This window comes from Manacus candei, unplaced genomic scaffold (genome assembly GCF_025592945.1).
Source record: "Manacus candei isolate 608988 ecotype Guabito, Panama unplaced genomic scaffold, ASM2559294v1 h1tg000023l, whole genome shotgun sequence".
Lineage (NCBI taxonomy): Eukaryota > Metazoa > Chordata > Aves > Passeriformes > Pipridae > Manacus > Manacus candei.
In genome coordinates, this window is record NW_026138071.1 from 12,138,493 (window position 1) to 12,153,740 (window position 15,248).

Genomic DNA, 15,248 nt, shown 5'->3' on the forward strand with positions numbered 1-15,248 from the left:
TAACTCCCTCCCCTTTTCAAGCACTATCTCAAAGTCCACCCACTTCCAGAATATTGAATTAACCAAGTTTACTAGCATTATATACCCTACTCGAGTTATCATTCCCAAATGTTCTGCCCAAAGATTTCCCTAAGGGCCAATAACAGTGTGGGCATCGATGATGACAAGTATTTCCAGTCCTCTTAACCTGATTAAGAATTGGGTAACTCACAGGGTTGACTAGGGAAATAAACACCAGAGAATGAGATCAGAATTTCCTTTATCTCAAACATTTTGAGGCTGCAGGAGCAGTAATTTGAATTATCTCTCTTCAACTTGAGGACCTGACTCATATGTGGCATTCCTACACCTTACCTGATGCACAAATGCTTTCTTTTATTTGGCCCTAGGATGACCAATAAATCTCAAGACTGTATTTGTCTCTAGCACAAGCGACGCTACCTATTAGGAGACACCTTGGAAACGGACTATTGTTCAAAGCTTTTTACTTTATAGAAAGCAATTTTTGCGATAAATTAGGACACCATTGCCTATAGATCCAAAAATGTAATTCTGGACCTTTTAGCAAATATTTTCAAGCTTTTCTACTGTTCCAGCCCTGATGAATTCTAGTCCAATGTGACTCTATATTGGCACTGCTGTATAACGCTGTGTCACTAAGAAATAACACGAAGAAACAGAAACATTTGTCAGTCCTGTCTGTGTAAAGACTTTTAACAGAAAAAATTAGATAAAATAATTCAAAGACCTAAACAGCACACAGCTAACTTCTCCAGTAGTTACCCAGTTGGTGTATATACTGCTGCTACTTCCCTCCAGCCAGTTCTTTACCTACCCTATAATTCTGCTAGTGATTCCTGTCTTCATGCTTAATTCTCATGCATTGCTTTATCAAATTAAAATTTGCTTTCATGCAGATAAATGAGACAGACTGCACTCATTTTCAGTATAGAAAAATCTATTTGATGTAATGTAACAGAACTCTGTACTGGAGAAATACATCAAATTATTTTGGCACAGCCAATTATGAATAGATTTACACTGATTTTATTCCACATTCCAATTACCTCCATCTTCTAAACAATACTTTTCTTCAACATTTATGGATTATTTTACATATTACGAAGTCAATATCCTGGCTATGCAATATACAAGAGATTGATCTCTTGTTTCTTTTTTTCAACACAATAGCAGTATTGCTGTGCTTGAACCGTACTGTACCACTCCAGCAGGCTGCAGTTTCTTAGGCCAGTTCCTTGAGAACATTGCAGTGCAGACTATTTAGTTTCACTGCTGCTGACAGTAAAATAGTAATTATAAGACATTAAAATCATGTTTTCTAAGTTAAAAAGTTCCTGAAACTTCCACATCTTTAATTTCAATCCTTATTAGTAACAGGAAGGATAGGCTATTAGAACAATGGAAATAGGAAATTTCATTCAGGTTCTTTGAACAAAGTAGGTGTCTACAAAGTAACACAAAGAAATCAATTTTAGTCAAACTACATAATTCTTCTGATAATAGCATGTTGCATGATGAAGACTTCCAGATATGGAGCCCATTGATATATATCTGAAGTAACCTTTTCTAGCTCAGTTAGAATAAAACAAAAAGCTAATACTGATGTTATCAGAACTATTTCCTCTCCCCTTTGATGAATTTTTGTCTTGAGGTTCAATTTCCATCATTCCTCCCCCAAAGTCACACTAAAGAGAGGAACAACAAAAAATAAACTTTGTAAATATTAAATCAGAAATCAGTCTCATCCCTCTTTCCCCATCTCTCTAGACAACCACAGTGTTCCATAGAAAAGGAAGAATAAAACTCAATTTTTGTATATACCTGTAAAACAAGCAATCAGATATTGTAATCTGTAGCCCCTTTTTCCCCTTACCTACTGAAAAGAAATACAAACCACAAAGGTATTTTGCATGAGAAGAGCTGCTATAATTCTCAAAAAGAACACAGTTGTATCACAGCTGCAAGTTATAGATGCAGTAGCTCATGATTCTTTTGGGTTATTACCAGGTCAATTCATGTTTTACTTGCCCATCCCTTTCAGTGACAAACAGGAGGGGGAAGAGAATATGTAATTTATCATCCAAAACCTAACACCTGTCTCACACAAGCAAAAACACAGAATTTTTAAGGCTAACAGTCGAAACTTTGTTACATGCAATAATTATCTAAGTAATTTACAATTTAGTTTACCTTGGCTGCTTTCACTCTGAGTGTCTGCTTTTCTTTTTCTTCCTCTGGAAGGTTCTGACTGTTTCTTCTCTGGAGTCTACAAACAACAAAAAGAAAATGATGCAACAGCATTTCTATTTATTTATATTACTGCTATATTATTGCAAAATAAATTTAAATCCTCATTCATAAAACATGATTTCACAATTAAGCAGACATGCAATTTCAGATAGTAGTTAAAGTAGATAAGATGATCTTTGGTCAATCAGGTAAGTACAAGCTAGAAGAGATATTTAAGGAAGTGCAAAATAATTCTTAAATTATTTCCCAAAAGGCAATTTCACATATTAACTTTTAAGCAATTATACCTTTTCATTCATTCCAGGGTTTATGAACACCTAATTTTGTTTCATTTATGGCTACATTTTATCAAGATCTCCATATTTTAGCGTGGGTGTTTTAAAGCTTAATACTTAAGCGAATAATCTGGTTTTTAAAGTTCTAGTGCTTCAATAGGAAGCCAATAATGTTGCACATTTTCAGAAGTGCAGAAAACATCTCCAAACTAATAAAAACTGTATAGATTTCTAGAATCTGCTTAGGATTAAAAAGAAAGAAAAAGAGGAAAAAATAGAGAGCAATTGCTCAAAATTTTAATATCTATGCACTTGTAAAGTGTCATCCTCCCCTCCCCATTATATTTTTATCTCAAGTAGGTGTAAGAAAACCATCAATGATAAGTGAAAAAATACAAATCTGTTAATAATTCTAAAATAAATTTTTATATACAGTTGCCTAGAAATTACAATCAGCATGTACAACATAGATAACAAGAAAGGGCTGTGATCAGAAATATCTCTAAATTATATTTGCTCTTCTTTGATCTGAGGATTCAAACCAGCTAGTCTCCCCAGTTTAAGTTAAATGATAAAAGCTGCTTTGGTTCAAGAAGAACATACTGCAGCTCTGTGTGTGTGTGTATTCAGTCTTCATGGTGCCTCATATGTAACTGGAGAAAGCACAGGAGCCATTACGTGAACTATTTTAACATCAGTAAATCAAAGGTCCCTAATATTTTAGACTAAACTTGAGATTAGTGATCAGATACTTCATTTTTTCATTATATGATCATTTTATCATTTTATTGTATGTCACTTTGTGCTCCAAATATGCTTTCTCAACACAGCAAATTATATGACAATTCAAATTTCAACCATCACTAAAAGCATTTCAAGGATGTTTCATTTCCAAAATCTTCAGGCGGATATCTTCTTATATAAATTTACTACAAATATTCTAAAGTATTTATTTTGGCAAGAACCACTTTAAGCTACCTGTGATCCATAGAAAATTGTGAGTCTATAAAAGAACCAGCAGAACAAGAAAGGTCCTTCTTACTTATGCCATGTATTTAAGTTACAAGAGTTACATGGATAGCTTCATAAAAACATCTTTGGAAGTTTTATAATTATAACCGCATTGTATTATAATTGTATTATCAGGCTACAAATTAAGTTCAAATTAAATACATTTGCATCTTTTCCAGTGCTATCATACATTAGCAAACTATACAACACAGACTCCTGGAAATGAAGTTATTTCAAGACTGTACAATTCTAAAAGCAGAATGTATAGATTAGAAATACTACTTTAATAATTTATAATTACTGCCAGGTAAATAGGTAATATTAAGCTATTTTTCCATAAACAAAATTGAAACTACCTGACCAAGAATTTTAATGTTATTCTTATTTTCCAACTTTTAATTTTGCAGTTACATTCTAATGTAGTCAGTTTTACCTATCATAGCAAGCAAAAAAAAAATTGTTTAAAAGCTAATTAATGACAAAACATTTAAGATTTCCCCCACCAAAATTAGCTTCCAACTGCTGTGACTTGTATCTAAAAACCAGACATTTAAAGAGGTTTATAGTTTTAAAACTCAAATAATTCATAAATGTCTATTTCCTTAAGCTCTTCTGATTTCTTTCAGTGTTTAATTTAACCTTCCAAACTAGAAAGTATTAGCACACTAATGAGGTTATTAATGAGGTTACCCAACAAGGTCATGTTCACCTTTCCTAAGCACCAAATTCACATGGTAATGTACAGCATACATCAATCACTAGAAAATATTCTCCAAAATCCTTCCTAATGAGTGGAATCATATGAATTACAAGAAATTGAAGACTAATGAAGCCAGAGAGTATTCTCCTAATAAATGAAGCTGCTTTCTGTCACTTCAGAAGTGTTTATATATAACCAAGATTTAGATTAAAATCCTACTATTTCATAAGCAAGACAAAACAGTTTTGAGGTTATCCAATGCTAGATTGTAAAGTTCTGTTAAAGTCACACACAGATTGGCACATCAGCAGAGCTTCACACATAGTGGTCTTGATTCTAGTTTTCCCCTCAATTCACTGTGCTTCCCTGAGTCTTCTTTTTACATTTATAATTTTAAATCTTGGGTTTTCACATCCTGTTTTATAAAGTAAACATTTCTAAGTACCAATTATGAACTAGTTAATCTCCTTTTAATAAACACTCAGATAAGTATTTTTATTTATTTTATATATAGTTAAATATTCTTTATCATTATTGTAGAACTGTTAACAGCATAATTCAGGAAGTTATTTTTGTAGAAGAAAAAAATAATGTGCAATAAAATAAAACTTTTTTTTTTGTATCTCAACACTTAAATCTTTAGTATGCTTAATAGCTATGATGTTTTAGTTGTTAAGATTTTTTCACATGCATAATGAATGAGTCCCTAGTTTTCCACTATCATTTTTTTCTAAATCCTACCCTCCCCTAAAGCTTTACAACTACAGCAAACAAATACAGGAGTGCTGTTTTCCCCTGTGACATATTTTAAATTCTCATTAGATCAAAACTTCAGTTACTTCTGAAATTACATTTATAATGAGGGTTCAGTACTACTGGAATCTGTAGCAACTAAACAGCGACAAGCAAGCTGAGCAAAACATTTAAATAACTAATCAAACTGGACAAATCAAGCCACAGACAAAGCTGTGCTCCCCTAAATAATTCATTATCTACAGAGAACAGAAAATACTAGTTATAAATAAAAGAATGTATTTGCCATCAAAACAAGGAGGAGCAATCTATTTTTATGAGGAATGGTAGGGAAGTCCAAAATATTGGAAGACTATCATAGGCACTTTTTCACAACCTGAGGCAGCCAATTTAGGATTCATATCTTAACTACAAGTAGCTAATAAACACTCAAGACCCATGCACCACAGCAACAAAGCATTTAATAAAATAACATATACCTTTAAAAAGAAACTGGAGTACTGGTCTGGATATCAAGATCAAACATTCAGCTAATGTTTATTGCTCAAAATGCTGTACTGAATCCAGAATAAAGCCTGGTTTCAAGTTATTTTGCAGATCAAAGTTTAGCCTTATTAAAACTATTATTCAAGTAATTTGCCCATCTTCATACATCCATCAGACAGAAAAAAAAGAGACTATAGTTCTAATAGTTGCATTTTCTGCAATACTTTATGGAAAAAGGAAAAAAGGAAAAAAATCACACCAGAGAAACAAAAAGTGGCGTGTGTGGGAAGCCTTCCTTGTTTTAAAAACTAAGTATGAAAGACTCACTTTCTTTTCACATGCCACTTCATGATGAAAGCACATAATAATGACATGAATGTGCCATCACAATTTGATCAGAAACTGACATTCTTGCTAGAAATTAATTTCAATGATTCTGAGATTTGCATTTCTATTTTTTTTTCTCCCCAAACCTATTGTAATACAACAGTGCTCTCTCAACATCAAATGATGGCACTGCTTCCCGAATGAGCAGGTCTTTGTATTTTCACACTACCATCACTGTTATTGTGAAAGCTTCAAGGTCACATCATTAAAACAAACAAAAAACAAAACAAAAAAAATCCCACAATGAAGAACTACAGTATACTTTTTATAGTATCACAGCATATAAGTAGCCAGATGCAATTTTAAGAACAAAACTGTAAAAACTTACAAACATATTTGCTATTAGAATTAAAAAAAGTCAAGAAATCATATTTCACTACTCAATCTCATTAAGACTCATCTTGCACTGTGCAATGGAGCACTGGACTTCTATGCAGGATATTTTAGAAAAGAAGTCTATTTCTATTTTAGAACACAAGTTTTAGAATATTTAAAAAACCAAATTATCCCTACCTAGAAGCACAAACCTCTCTTGAGGTTAAAACACTGTGCAGAGACTTTCAAATTTACATGCCTCAGAAAAACCTTGCCTTTGCATCTCATGTATACAACTGTAAAATAACATTTTCCTACACCAAAAAGTTATTACACATATAGCCAGTGTTCTAAGATCCCTGAAATACTCAAGGACAAGTTTTTCTATCAAGGAGTTGCAATAATGCATCATAGCCTTCAGGCTACTGCAGCACATTTCCATTCCCACAACTACACCAGGACTGCATCACTGCCCAAAGTATTTCTATGAAGAGCCATGAATAAAAACAACAGGCAGACAGAATCTTCTGGTTAAGTAAATAGTCTATGCAGCTGAATGCATAATCCAGCTGGGAAAGGTGAGGGGGAAAAAAAACACAGCAGACACTTTTTCAATGAGGAAAACAAATCACACATACAGAACTTTTATAAATAAGGTATCAGTTTTGGGAACCAACTAAATTCACTTGCTGGGCAGCCCAGTATCAAAGCAAACATCAGACAGTGTTTCATAGCAACTGAGCAAATGAACAATTAAGCCCCAAAGTAAAGCTTTGATATGTGAAAACAACATCAACAGCACATTCCAAACAACTCTCCCTCCAGCATGACACACACTCCAACACAGGTCTGGCCTAGGCTAGAAATACACTCTTGGTTAGAGTGGGTATAATCCTGTCCGTGCAATGTGTGATGAACCCCCACAAAACTCTCAGAGGGACGCACCAACCCCAAAACAGGTGAATCCCAAGAGCTGCACTATTGCAACAATAATGATGTTCATCACTGAGGAAGATCTTCTACACAAGGGAAGTCTGGGCTCTGCACATTAAAACCTAATAAAAGTATGAATTCTTTTTTTGCATTACAGAATGGTCTCAGGTAAGAAAATACAGTGACAACTGCAGCTTTTTAAAAATGTAGGTGATGGCTACTGTCTGTTCTTGAAATAAATCCATATTTTAAAAGAAAACATAACAAACTAGTTTTCAGAGTATTTTCTAAGATTCAGCCAAAGACTAGTCAAAGTTTATCTGTGCTGATGAAACACTTATTACTTAGGAAATGAAACACAGCAAACTGTTTAAGCATTTTCAGCTCCAAGAGATGCATGTACACTCACAGCATGAGGACAGATAATAAAGAAGCAGAAGCAGCTTGTTTCATGACCAAAAATCCAAAGAAATTGTCTTTTTCCAGTCATGTTTCCTCCTCTGAGAGATGGTGTCTTTTAGTAGTTTTTGCTTTTTTTCTATCTAGCCGAGTAGTCTGTATTTTATTTTAAAAGCTTCTATACAAAATAAGGCATCAAAGTAGAATACAAAAATATGACTTGTTAGCATTAAAATTCTGAGGTAATAATGAATCTGCACCATATACTTACCTCTGATTCCTTATCACTTAAAGATCCCAAACTTCCAAAGCTGTGATTTGAACTCTCGTTATTTGTTGAGGCCTACCAAGACAAATAAAATAGTCATCATTATATACAGATTAATAGAACAGCTAATCCACCATTCTCACAAGTAAGTCATTTCATTCTTGCATAGAGAAATTGGTTAACTACAGAGCACTTGTGACTTGCAAGGGGGATAAGAAGTTTGACAGGTGGATATTTTGAGAGGGCACAGTAAATTCTGAATTTTGATTGCTTTTAAGCCAAATAAAACCCCAGAACATTCAAAACCATTTCAGTTTTATTTGAGAATAGCAAAATATCCAATGAAAAACCACATGAAATGATTGCACAGAATGGGTTGAAAAAGCCAATATTGCTGAAAGTGCTGGAGACTACTAAAATTTTTCAGTTTTCAAAAAAAAGAGGGTTTAATTTTCTCTAAGACAGATAATAGGCTATTGCAGAGATTTTTTTTTTTAGTTCATTCAGTGACAGAAAATTAAAATGTATTGACTGTATCACTCTACATTCTCAAAACAAATTATTTTCCCCAAAGTAATAAATTCACAGTAGTGAGGGAAGGAAAAAAAAAAAAGTCCCCAATAGTGAAATAATCCCAAATTACAATGTTTGTTTAGAAATTTACTAAGGTTGATTTATTCAGAGATCTTCTGAACACAGCATGGCAACAAGGGCATTTTAATGAAAGAGTCATCATCAGCTGAGCATCTTTTTATTTAAAGAAAACGTCCTTTCTTACAATGCTGGATTGTCCTCCTCCATATAGTAAGGCAGAACAAATACTTTGAAGTGAAACAACTAGTTGCAAGGCAAACTGTTTGCTTCAAAGCATTAAATTCCAGCACTGCATCAGTTTGCAGGAGAGCACTCATCTGTGACACTCATCTGAATAACTAGATCATCTCTGAATCAAAATTTCTACAGAAATGTTAACTAAACCCACAAAACTTCCATGTCTGGTTCTCTCTACAGGGAGGCCTCTAGTACAGAAATGCCTGTATGTAGTTCTTCCTTGCAATGTCTCAGTACCTGGCCACTGGAGTCAGCTAAGACAACAATCTAACCTATATTCATATTTCCAGCCTTGCTTACTGAAAAAGCTTGAAGGTGATGGGCTTTTTCCCCCCAACAACTCCAACCTCTTCAGCAAAACACAGGTAAGGCTAGGCTTTCAAAACAGTAGTCCTCATAAATAACAGTCCATCTCAATTTAATTACTAGAAGAATATAATGACCTAGAGTATTACAAAAAATAACAAGTAAGTGCAGCTGCAAGCTCTGTATTGTCTTGCTAGGTTAGGAAAAAAAGAATTTGGTACATGTGGATTTGGGTTTGTATACAAAGAAGTTTTCTCATTTTGGCCTTCAAAGTGAAAGCAGACCAACAGATATTGTATTTATACATCACATTTCCCCAGTTACCTCTGCACATCAGTTCAAAAAGGTTTTATCCGTTTTTTTAATAAAAATCAGATAAGCCTCTCTGAACATCCCCCACCAAGACTAAAGACTGTATTTAAAAGAAAAAGCATTTTTCAAACACGGTCCAGATCAGCTATTACACTTCATTTTATCTGCATGGATACACTGTATGGTCACAAAAGAAATAAAAACAAAACTGATATAATTGTCATTTTACTGATGGTGTAATAAATCACACGACTAGGAGGTAAGAACAACAGTGTCTTAGATGAGCATCTGCATCTATCAAAAAATACTGGTAGCAGTATCTTCATCACCTTATCTAGATATCCATTTGGAAACCAACTGAATGAGATACAGATCTTGGAATGCATCAGGGACAAGAAATTTATGTTTTATATGGTAGAGTGAAAAAGGATATTAGTTATTTTAATTTTTTTTCCTGGTTAATTCACTGATAATGTGAAACTGGAATGTCATTTGGCCAACAGCGAAATCAGCTGAACGAAGGACACCAAAAAAGAGACTTGAACAGACTTATGGAAATATAAGCAGTGACTCACAGGGATCAACGTTTAAAGAAGAGGAACACCAAGAAACTTGATAATACCTTTTAAAGAAAATGTATTACACACAGAGTAGTAGACAGATCATGAGGAGGGTAAACTGGCAACAAGGCCAGGGACCAAAACAGCTGTATCAAAAACTAAGAGTTAAATGAAGCTAAAAAAAGGTACAGATCTAGCAACGAAAAGGATAAATAGTAATTTGAATGATGAGTGACTACCTGAGCTATTATAATGAGCTAATTAATTTAAGGAGTAAGCAGTACTAGAGAACCGAAGCAATAAATAAACAAAGATGGGCCAGAATTACTGTGTTTGTCTCTATCTAATTATAATCATAAGATACAGCAAGTATACACTTTTGCAGTCATAATGAGAAGGCAATTAAACAGTGCATCAACCTCACTTTGTCAATCCAACCTATTTCCTTCCCCTAACTATTTAACTCATTTCTTGGTTAAGATGGAACTAACAAGTGATAGGCCACCTTTTTACAGCTTTGTGACAGTTACCTTCATGTCACTCTCAAAAACAAATTAAGATACAATGCAAGACCACTATACAATAATTTCAATTCTTTATAGTTTCTTAATAGTCATCAATATCTCCAGAAATTTCATCAATGTCTGCTATCAGGAAGTATTTTGTTCTGTGATCTGAACTGGTAACTACAATACAGCATAGGATGTGAAAAACACTTCAAGTTTGTGTAAAATACTTCAAATATAAGGACACTGCAAACACTTTGGAAACAGAATTCAGAAGTACTTTGGTCATGAGGGAGATGTGCCTAAAAAATAAGAATTATATTTTTTTATTATCAGTTTATTAAGTACTACACTTGATGAAGAACATTCAAATGCATAAATACAAAATGGAGTACCTCTGCCTAGGCAATAGTATTGCAGAAATCAGTCTTGGAAGCTGAAGCTAGTAACTTGAACAGAATTTGCAATAAAGGCAAATTTATTTTGCAGAGGTATCAACTGAAGTGTAATATACAACATATGGAAGGTAATTAAGTTCTGCTATTCGATGTTCATAAGGTTCTTCCTGAGGTGGTGTATCCTGGCTTAGATACTAATGGACAGACTGCAGAAAGTCTACAATGAAAGGATACAAATGTCTGGAAATGCTGAAATCATTTGTTAATCTAGATGTATTAATCATCAGAAACATTTAATCTTCAAAACAGAGGTTGCACCAGATTCCCTGTGTCTATTTCAAGCTGAACAGTAAGTAGATGGCCCACTACAGAAGGGACAACTCAACTTAAATAGTGGGAAAATCTTCCATCTCTGATCACATGTGCACTACAGTAAAACCACAAAAGTGCCTAGATAAGCTCTTTCTTTGGCGTTTTTAAGAACAACTCAATGCCCATGTCATAGAAAAGTTCAGGATAACCAATCCTATCTCAAAGCAAAATAACAGACTAACAAGGATTTTTCTGAGAGCCTCTTCCAACACAGTGCTTTTTCAAGTAAATCACATGGACAATATGCAAGTGAGACAGCGTGAGACAAATAAGTATTTCAAAGACGGCAGATCTGAATGACTGTTCTCAGGACTTACTTTAGCTCCAACACTGCAACTTCCAGTACTCCCAGTGCTGCCACTTACTACTCCTGTAAATCTTGCCTCTAACAATTCTTGTCTTCTTGGGTCCAGGCTATGAAGTTCATCCATTGCTCCTGAAAAAGATACATAAATTCATCATATTTCGTAATATTTGAAGTGGAGTATTCTACAAAAAAGCCAAACATACCACAGGCCTATGCAAAGAAAGGATTTATATCCTCAACTTGACAATGACTCACTATCTGTTACCTAATAACCAATGCACTCAATTAATTACAGAAAATTTGTGGGAAGTTCTATGCATCAGAATAGCCTTGTCAATTCTGGTGAAAACCAGAACCTGTTAGAGGCGTGTAAGAGACAGAGCCTGCAGTATGCAATACGCCAACCAGGCAATTATTTATAGATTAAAAAACTAGCTGACAGGAGCAAAATATTTTCCAGCATAAAACCTCCCAATTCTGCAATGCATTCTGCAGTGCTCTTGTTTTCCATATATTTAAACTGGTAAGACTATCAATGTTCAAGATCAACAAGTAGGAATCATAGGAAAAAAAAGAAAATCAGAAGGCAGATCACAGTCCTCAACACATGCAAGGGAACGTACTGTTATATGGAGGCCTGAAGGGCAGAGAAGGAAGGAGCAGGATCAGCAACAAAAAAGGAGCCAAAGAGTAACAGACCCTTGTGCAAGCGGTGGCTTTGACAGTGCCCTGTAAAACGGGGTAAAGCAGTGCTGCTGGAATCAGCAGGGAAAGTAAGGTGGAAGGAAATGGAGGAACAAAAGGAGTTTCTGATGAGCTCAGTCTACATGAGTAGGCTGCAACATGATGTGCAGCTTTCTAATTTGTATTTAAATCACTTACGGCTGTTTAATGAGTCTGAAAGATGATCCAGACAAATAGTCTTCCGTATTTACACAAACTGCATTCTTTTTTGTTTTTATCTCTTCAACTACTTGAACATTCAGTTTATCTTCAAATGGAAACATTTCAGCTGCTTTATTTTAAATAAGATAATTAAGGTTAAAGTCTTTATGCACTATTTTAATAGTATATGCCTCAAGTACCACATAGTGATATAGTCTCAATCTTTTCAACTAAGACACAATACGTTGGTGCTTTTCAGTCCCAGAGGACAACACAACAGTTCAGAAAGGAATGGTGCTATGAAAAAAAGCTTTTGGAATTCTGTTTTCATGAGTTTAAATGCTACTGTGAACCTCTACCCACCAGCTAAGCATTCTGACAACCAAGGTATCAATGTAGCTTTTTCCACACTTTTTTATATGGCTCTTGGGTATCTCAAAATCTTTAGAATTCAAGACCTTGACAGATCTTTCTGTACCAGACACCACGGCCACTCCTGGCCATGCAGCAAACCACTCCCTTCCCCCCCCCCCCCTCCCACCTTCTACTGGTAGGGAGAGCAGTGGTTCTGCTACTTGGCTAATTCAAGTTGCCCTTGTTCCTGTGGGAAGGCAGATGATGGCGACTGTGGTGTCAGTGCTCCTTTATCACGGGGCCTGGCAACAGACCTCCTCTGATGGAAGGAAACCACACCAAGACACAAACAGTAGGGAGACATTCAGGAAGTGTGTTGGTGACAGAGCCTTCTTTTGAAAAAATCAAACCGCAAGTGGCAGGTTGAGGATACCACATCTTGTTTCTAGGCATAGGGAGTTTACCCAGATGCAGCCATATACAGAGCTGGAGGACTCTTTTCCAGCAATGCAGGGGAATTACACAGTTTGAAACTGCAGCTGGCTTATCTGCAGTTTTAATGCTGCTTCTGAACTTGCTTAGTAAAAATTCCTCCAATTTCTACATACTTTAGACCGTAAACTCTCTGGCTTAAAAACTGTTTTACTATGTGTATGCTTAGTGCAGAACAATCAGGAATTCTCTTTAATTCTTGCTTCCTAAAATGTGCTTTCAAGGGTTTCTATTACAAATTGTACATTTCTCATACACACAAAAATGGACTGTGCAGCAAGGATTTTTTTTTTAAAAGTAGATGTGTACAGTCTTCTAGTATATATGTAATCTCTACCTTAATGGGAAAGTATTGCTCTGAAAAAGTGTAAAAAATTAATCACACCAGATTTGTCAGGCAAGTTTAAATGACCATTATTTTCCTTCATAACAGTAAGTGTTTAAGTGCATGCCACTGAAAAAAACAATTTTTGTTTACCAAAGTAAACCATTTAGTGAAATAGGTCTAGCAATATTTTGATTTATTATCCTATTTGATAGTCACCACCTGCAGAAGTTCAGAGCTTAGTTAAAAGTACTGATGTAACTCCAGCAATTACAAAACCATGTGTACATTACAGAAACAGATACTACCATATCCTACATTGTTTATTTTATGAAATATGGGAAAACAAAAATCATTGTGGATTGCTAAGGCTCATCTGAAGTACTGCAGAATAAAATCCTCCTGCAGGTCTCGTGTATTGTGTGTAGATAGTAATGCGCTAAATAGATCAGCACCCCTGGGTTAACTCACTGGTCAGAACAGTGATGTGGCAGGGTAGAGGGGCAATCCACAGCACAGATGAAATACAATCCCCTTTTTTTTTGCCCAGATTTTGGAGCCTACATACACTAATGAATGCACTATATTCTCTTTACTATTTTTGCTGCTATCATTGAGGGGTTTATTTTGGTTTGGGTTTTGCTATTGTTAAATATCCAGAAGCAAACAGCAACACATACTCTGCCATCTTTGTGATTTGATTTGAAAGACAAGACAGAAAAGCTGGATTCAAACCTTCTTTTAACAGAGAGTAAATCCCAGGAAGAATCCCAGCAACTGCCTTGCTCATTCATGTTGTAATTTAAAATTACTCCCCGAAACAGCTATTTCTTCAAAACCATGCAGTTCTGTACAATCCTTCAGTTCTCAGCACAAGTTATCTACTTTTAAAGGTACTGTCAGTTCTAAGGCACTTCATGTTAGGGACAAAAAATTTTTTTTATATTATTGGAACTATATATTATATGTGACATATAATTTTCTCAAACACCAGATTTTATAAATTCTCCTGCTCATTGAATGCCTTTGCTCACAAGACTAACAAAACTTACAGTTTCGAAAATATACCCAGACTTCTTTCTTGAACTAACTTTATTCCAACACCTGAAAGCCAACTCACTAACTCAAAGGACATGCAATCACATTACACAACTACTTACAGCATTATTTACACCATGATGCTCAAGGAAACACTGGTATTGCTACCACCTACTGCCATTCAAACTTGTACCATCTTCCAAAGAGACTTGGAAGTTTAACTGAAATTCACAGAAGAGCCCTATAAACACTACCGTTCTTTATTTCTTGTAAACACCACAGATTTTTGAATGCTTTGTCTAATAGTTTTTTGGGTTTTTCACATTACCAACAATTTCTAGCTGTTGTGGTTTTGGGGATTGGTGGTCTTCTCCATATTAATTTATCAGAACCATACACAGCCTCTCCTCTAAAAAGTAATATAAAATATACAGGTATCTTGTCCTGTAAAGGACACTTTCAGCAAGAACTCTTTTGAAAAGAACTCCAAATTCCTCTGATAATTTGTTAAGCAATGGGGTATGTCAAAAGCCAAAGTTATGAATCAGAGAAGCAACTTGAAAGCTTTTTCATGGCATTTGGTATAATCAATTACACTGAATTCTACCTTAGCAAAACAGAGATGTCAGGATTCAGAGGATTCTCCATGGTAGTTTGATTTTTTCAGAACCAGTGACCAGAAAACAATGAAGTGAACTACACCTGTACCCCAAGGCACCCCACCCCCAAATAGACAAATACTTGCAAACAATCTACTTATTTAA

The 15,248-nt window shown here is 34.9% G+C and overlaps 1 protein-coding gene across 3 annotated transcripts in view; it reads right to left on the minus strand.

Moving 5' to 3' along the window:
• TLK1 (tousled like kinase 1) overlaps positions 1-15,248 on the minus strand; it is a 68,838-nt gene that overhangs the window by 31,285 nt on the left and 22,305 nt on the right. For all 3 annotated transcript variants that reach the window (XM_051787399.1, XM_051787397.1, XM_051787398.1), the window contains exons 2-4: positions 11,401-11,519; positions 7,802-7,873; positions 2,212-2,287 (exon numbers count right to left, since the gene is read on the minus strand). In XM_051787399.1, coding sequence (XP_051643359.1) covers positions 2,212-2,287; positions 7,802-7,873; positions 11,401-11,514 — 262 coding nt within the window. In that variant the 5' untranslated portion in view covers positions 11,515-11,519. The remainder of the gene's footprint in view (positions 1-2,211; positions 2,288-7,801; positions 7,874-11,400; positions 11,520-15,248) is intronic.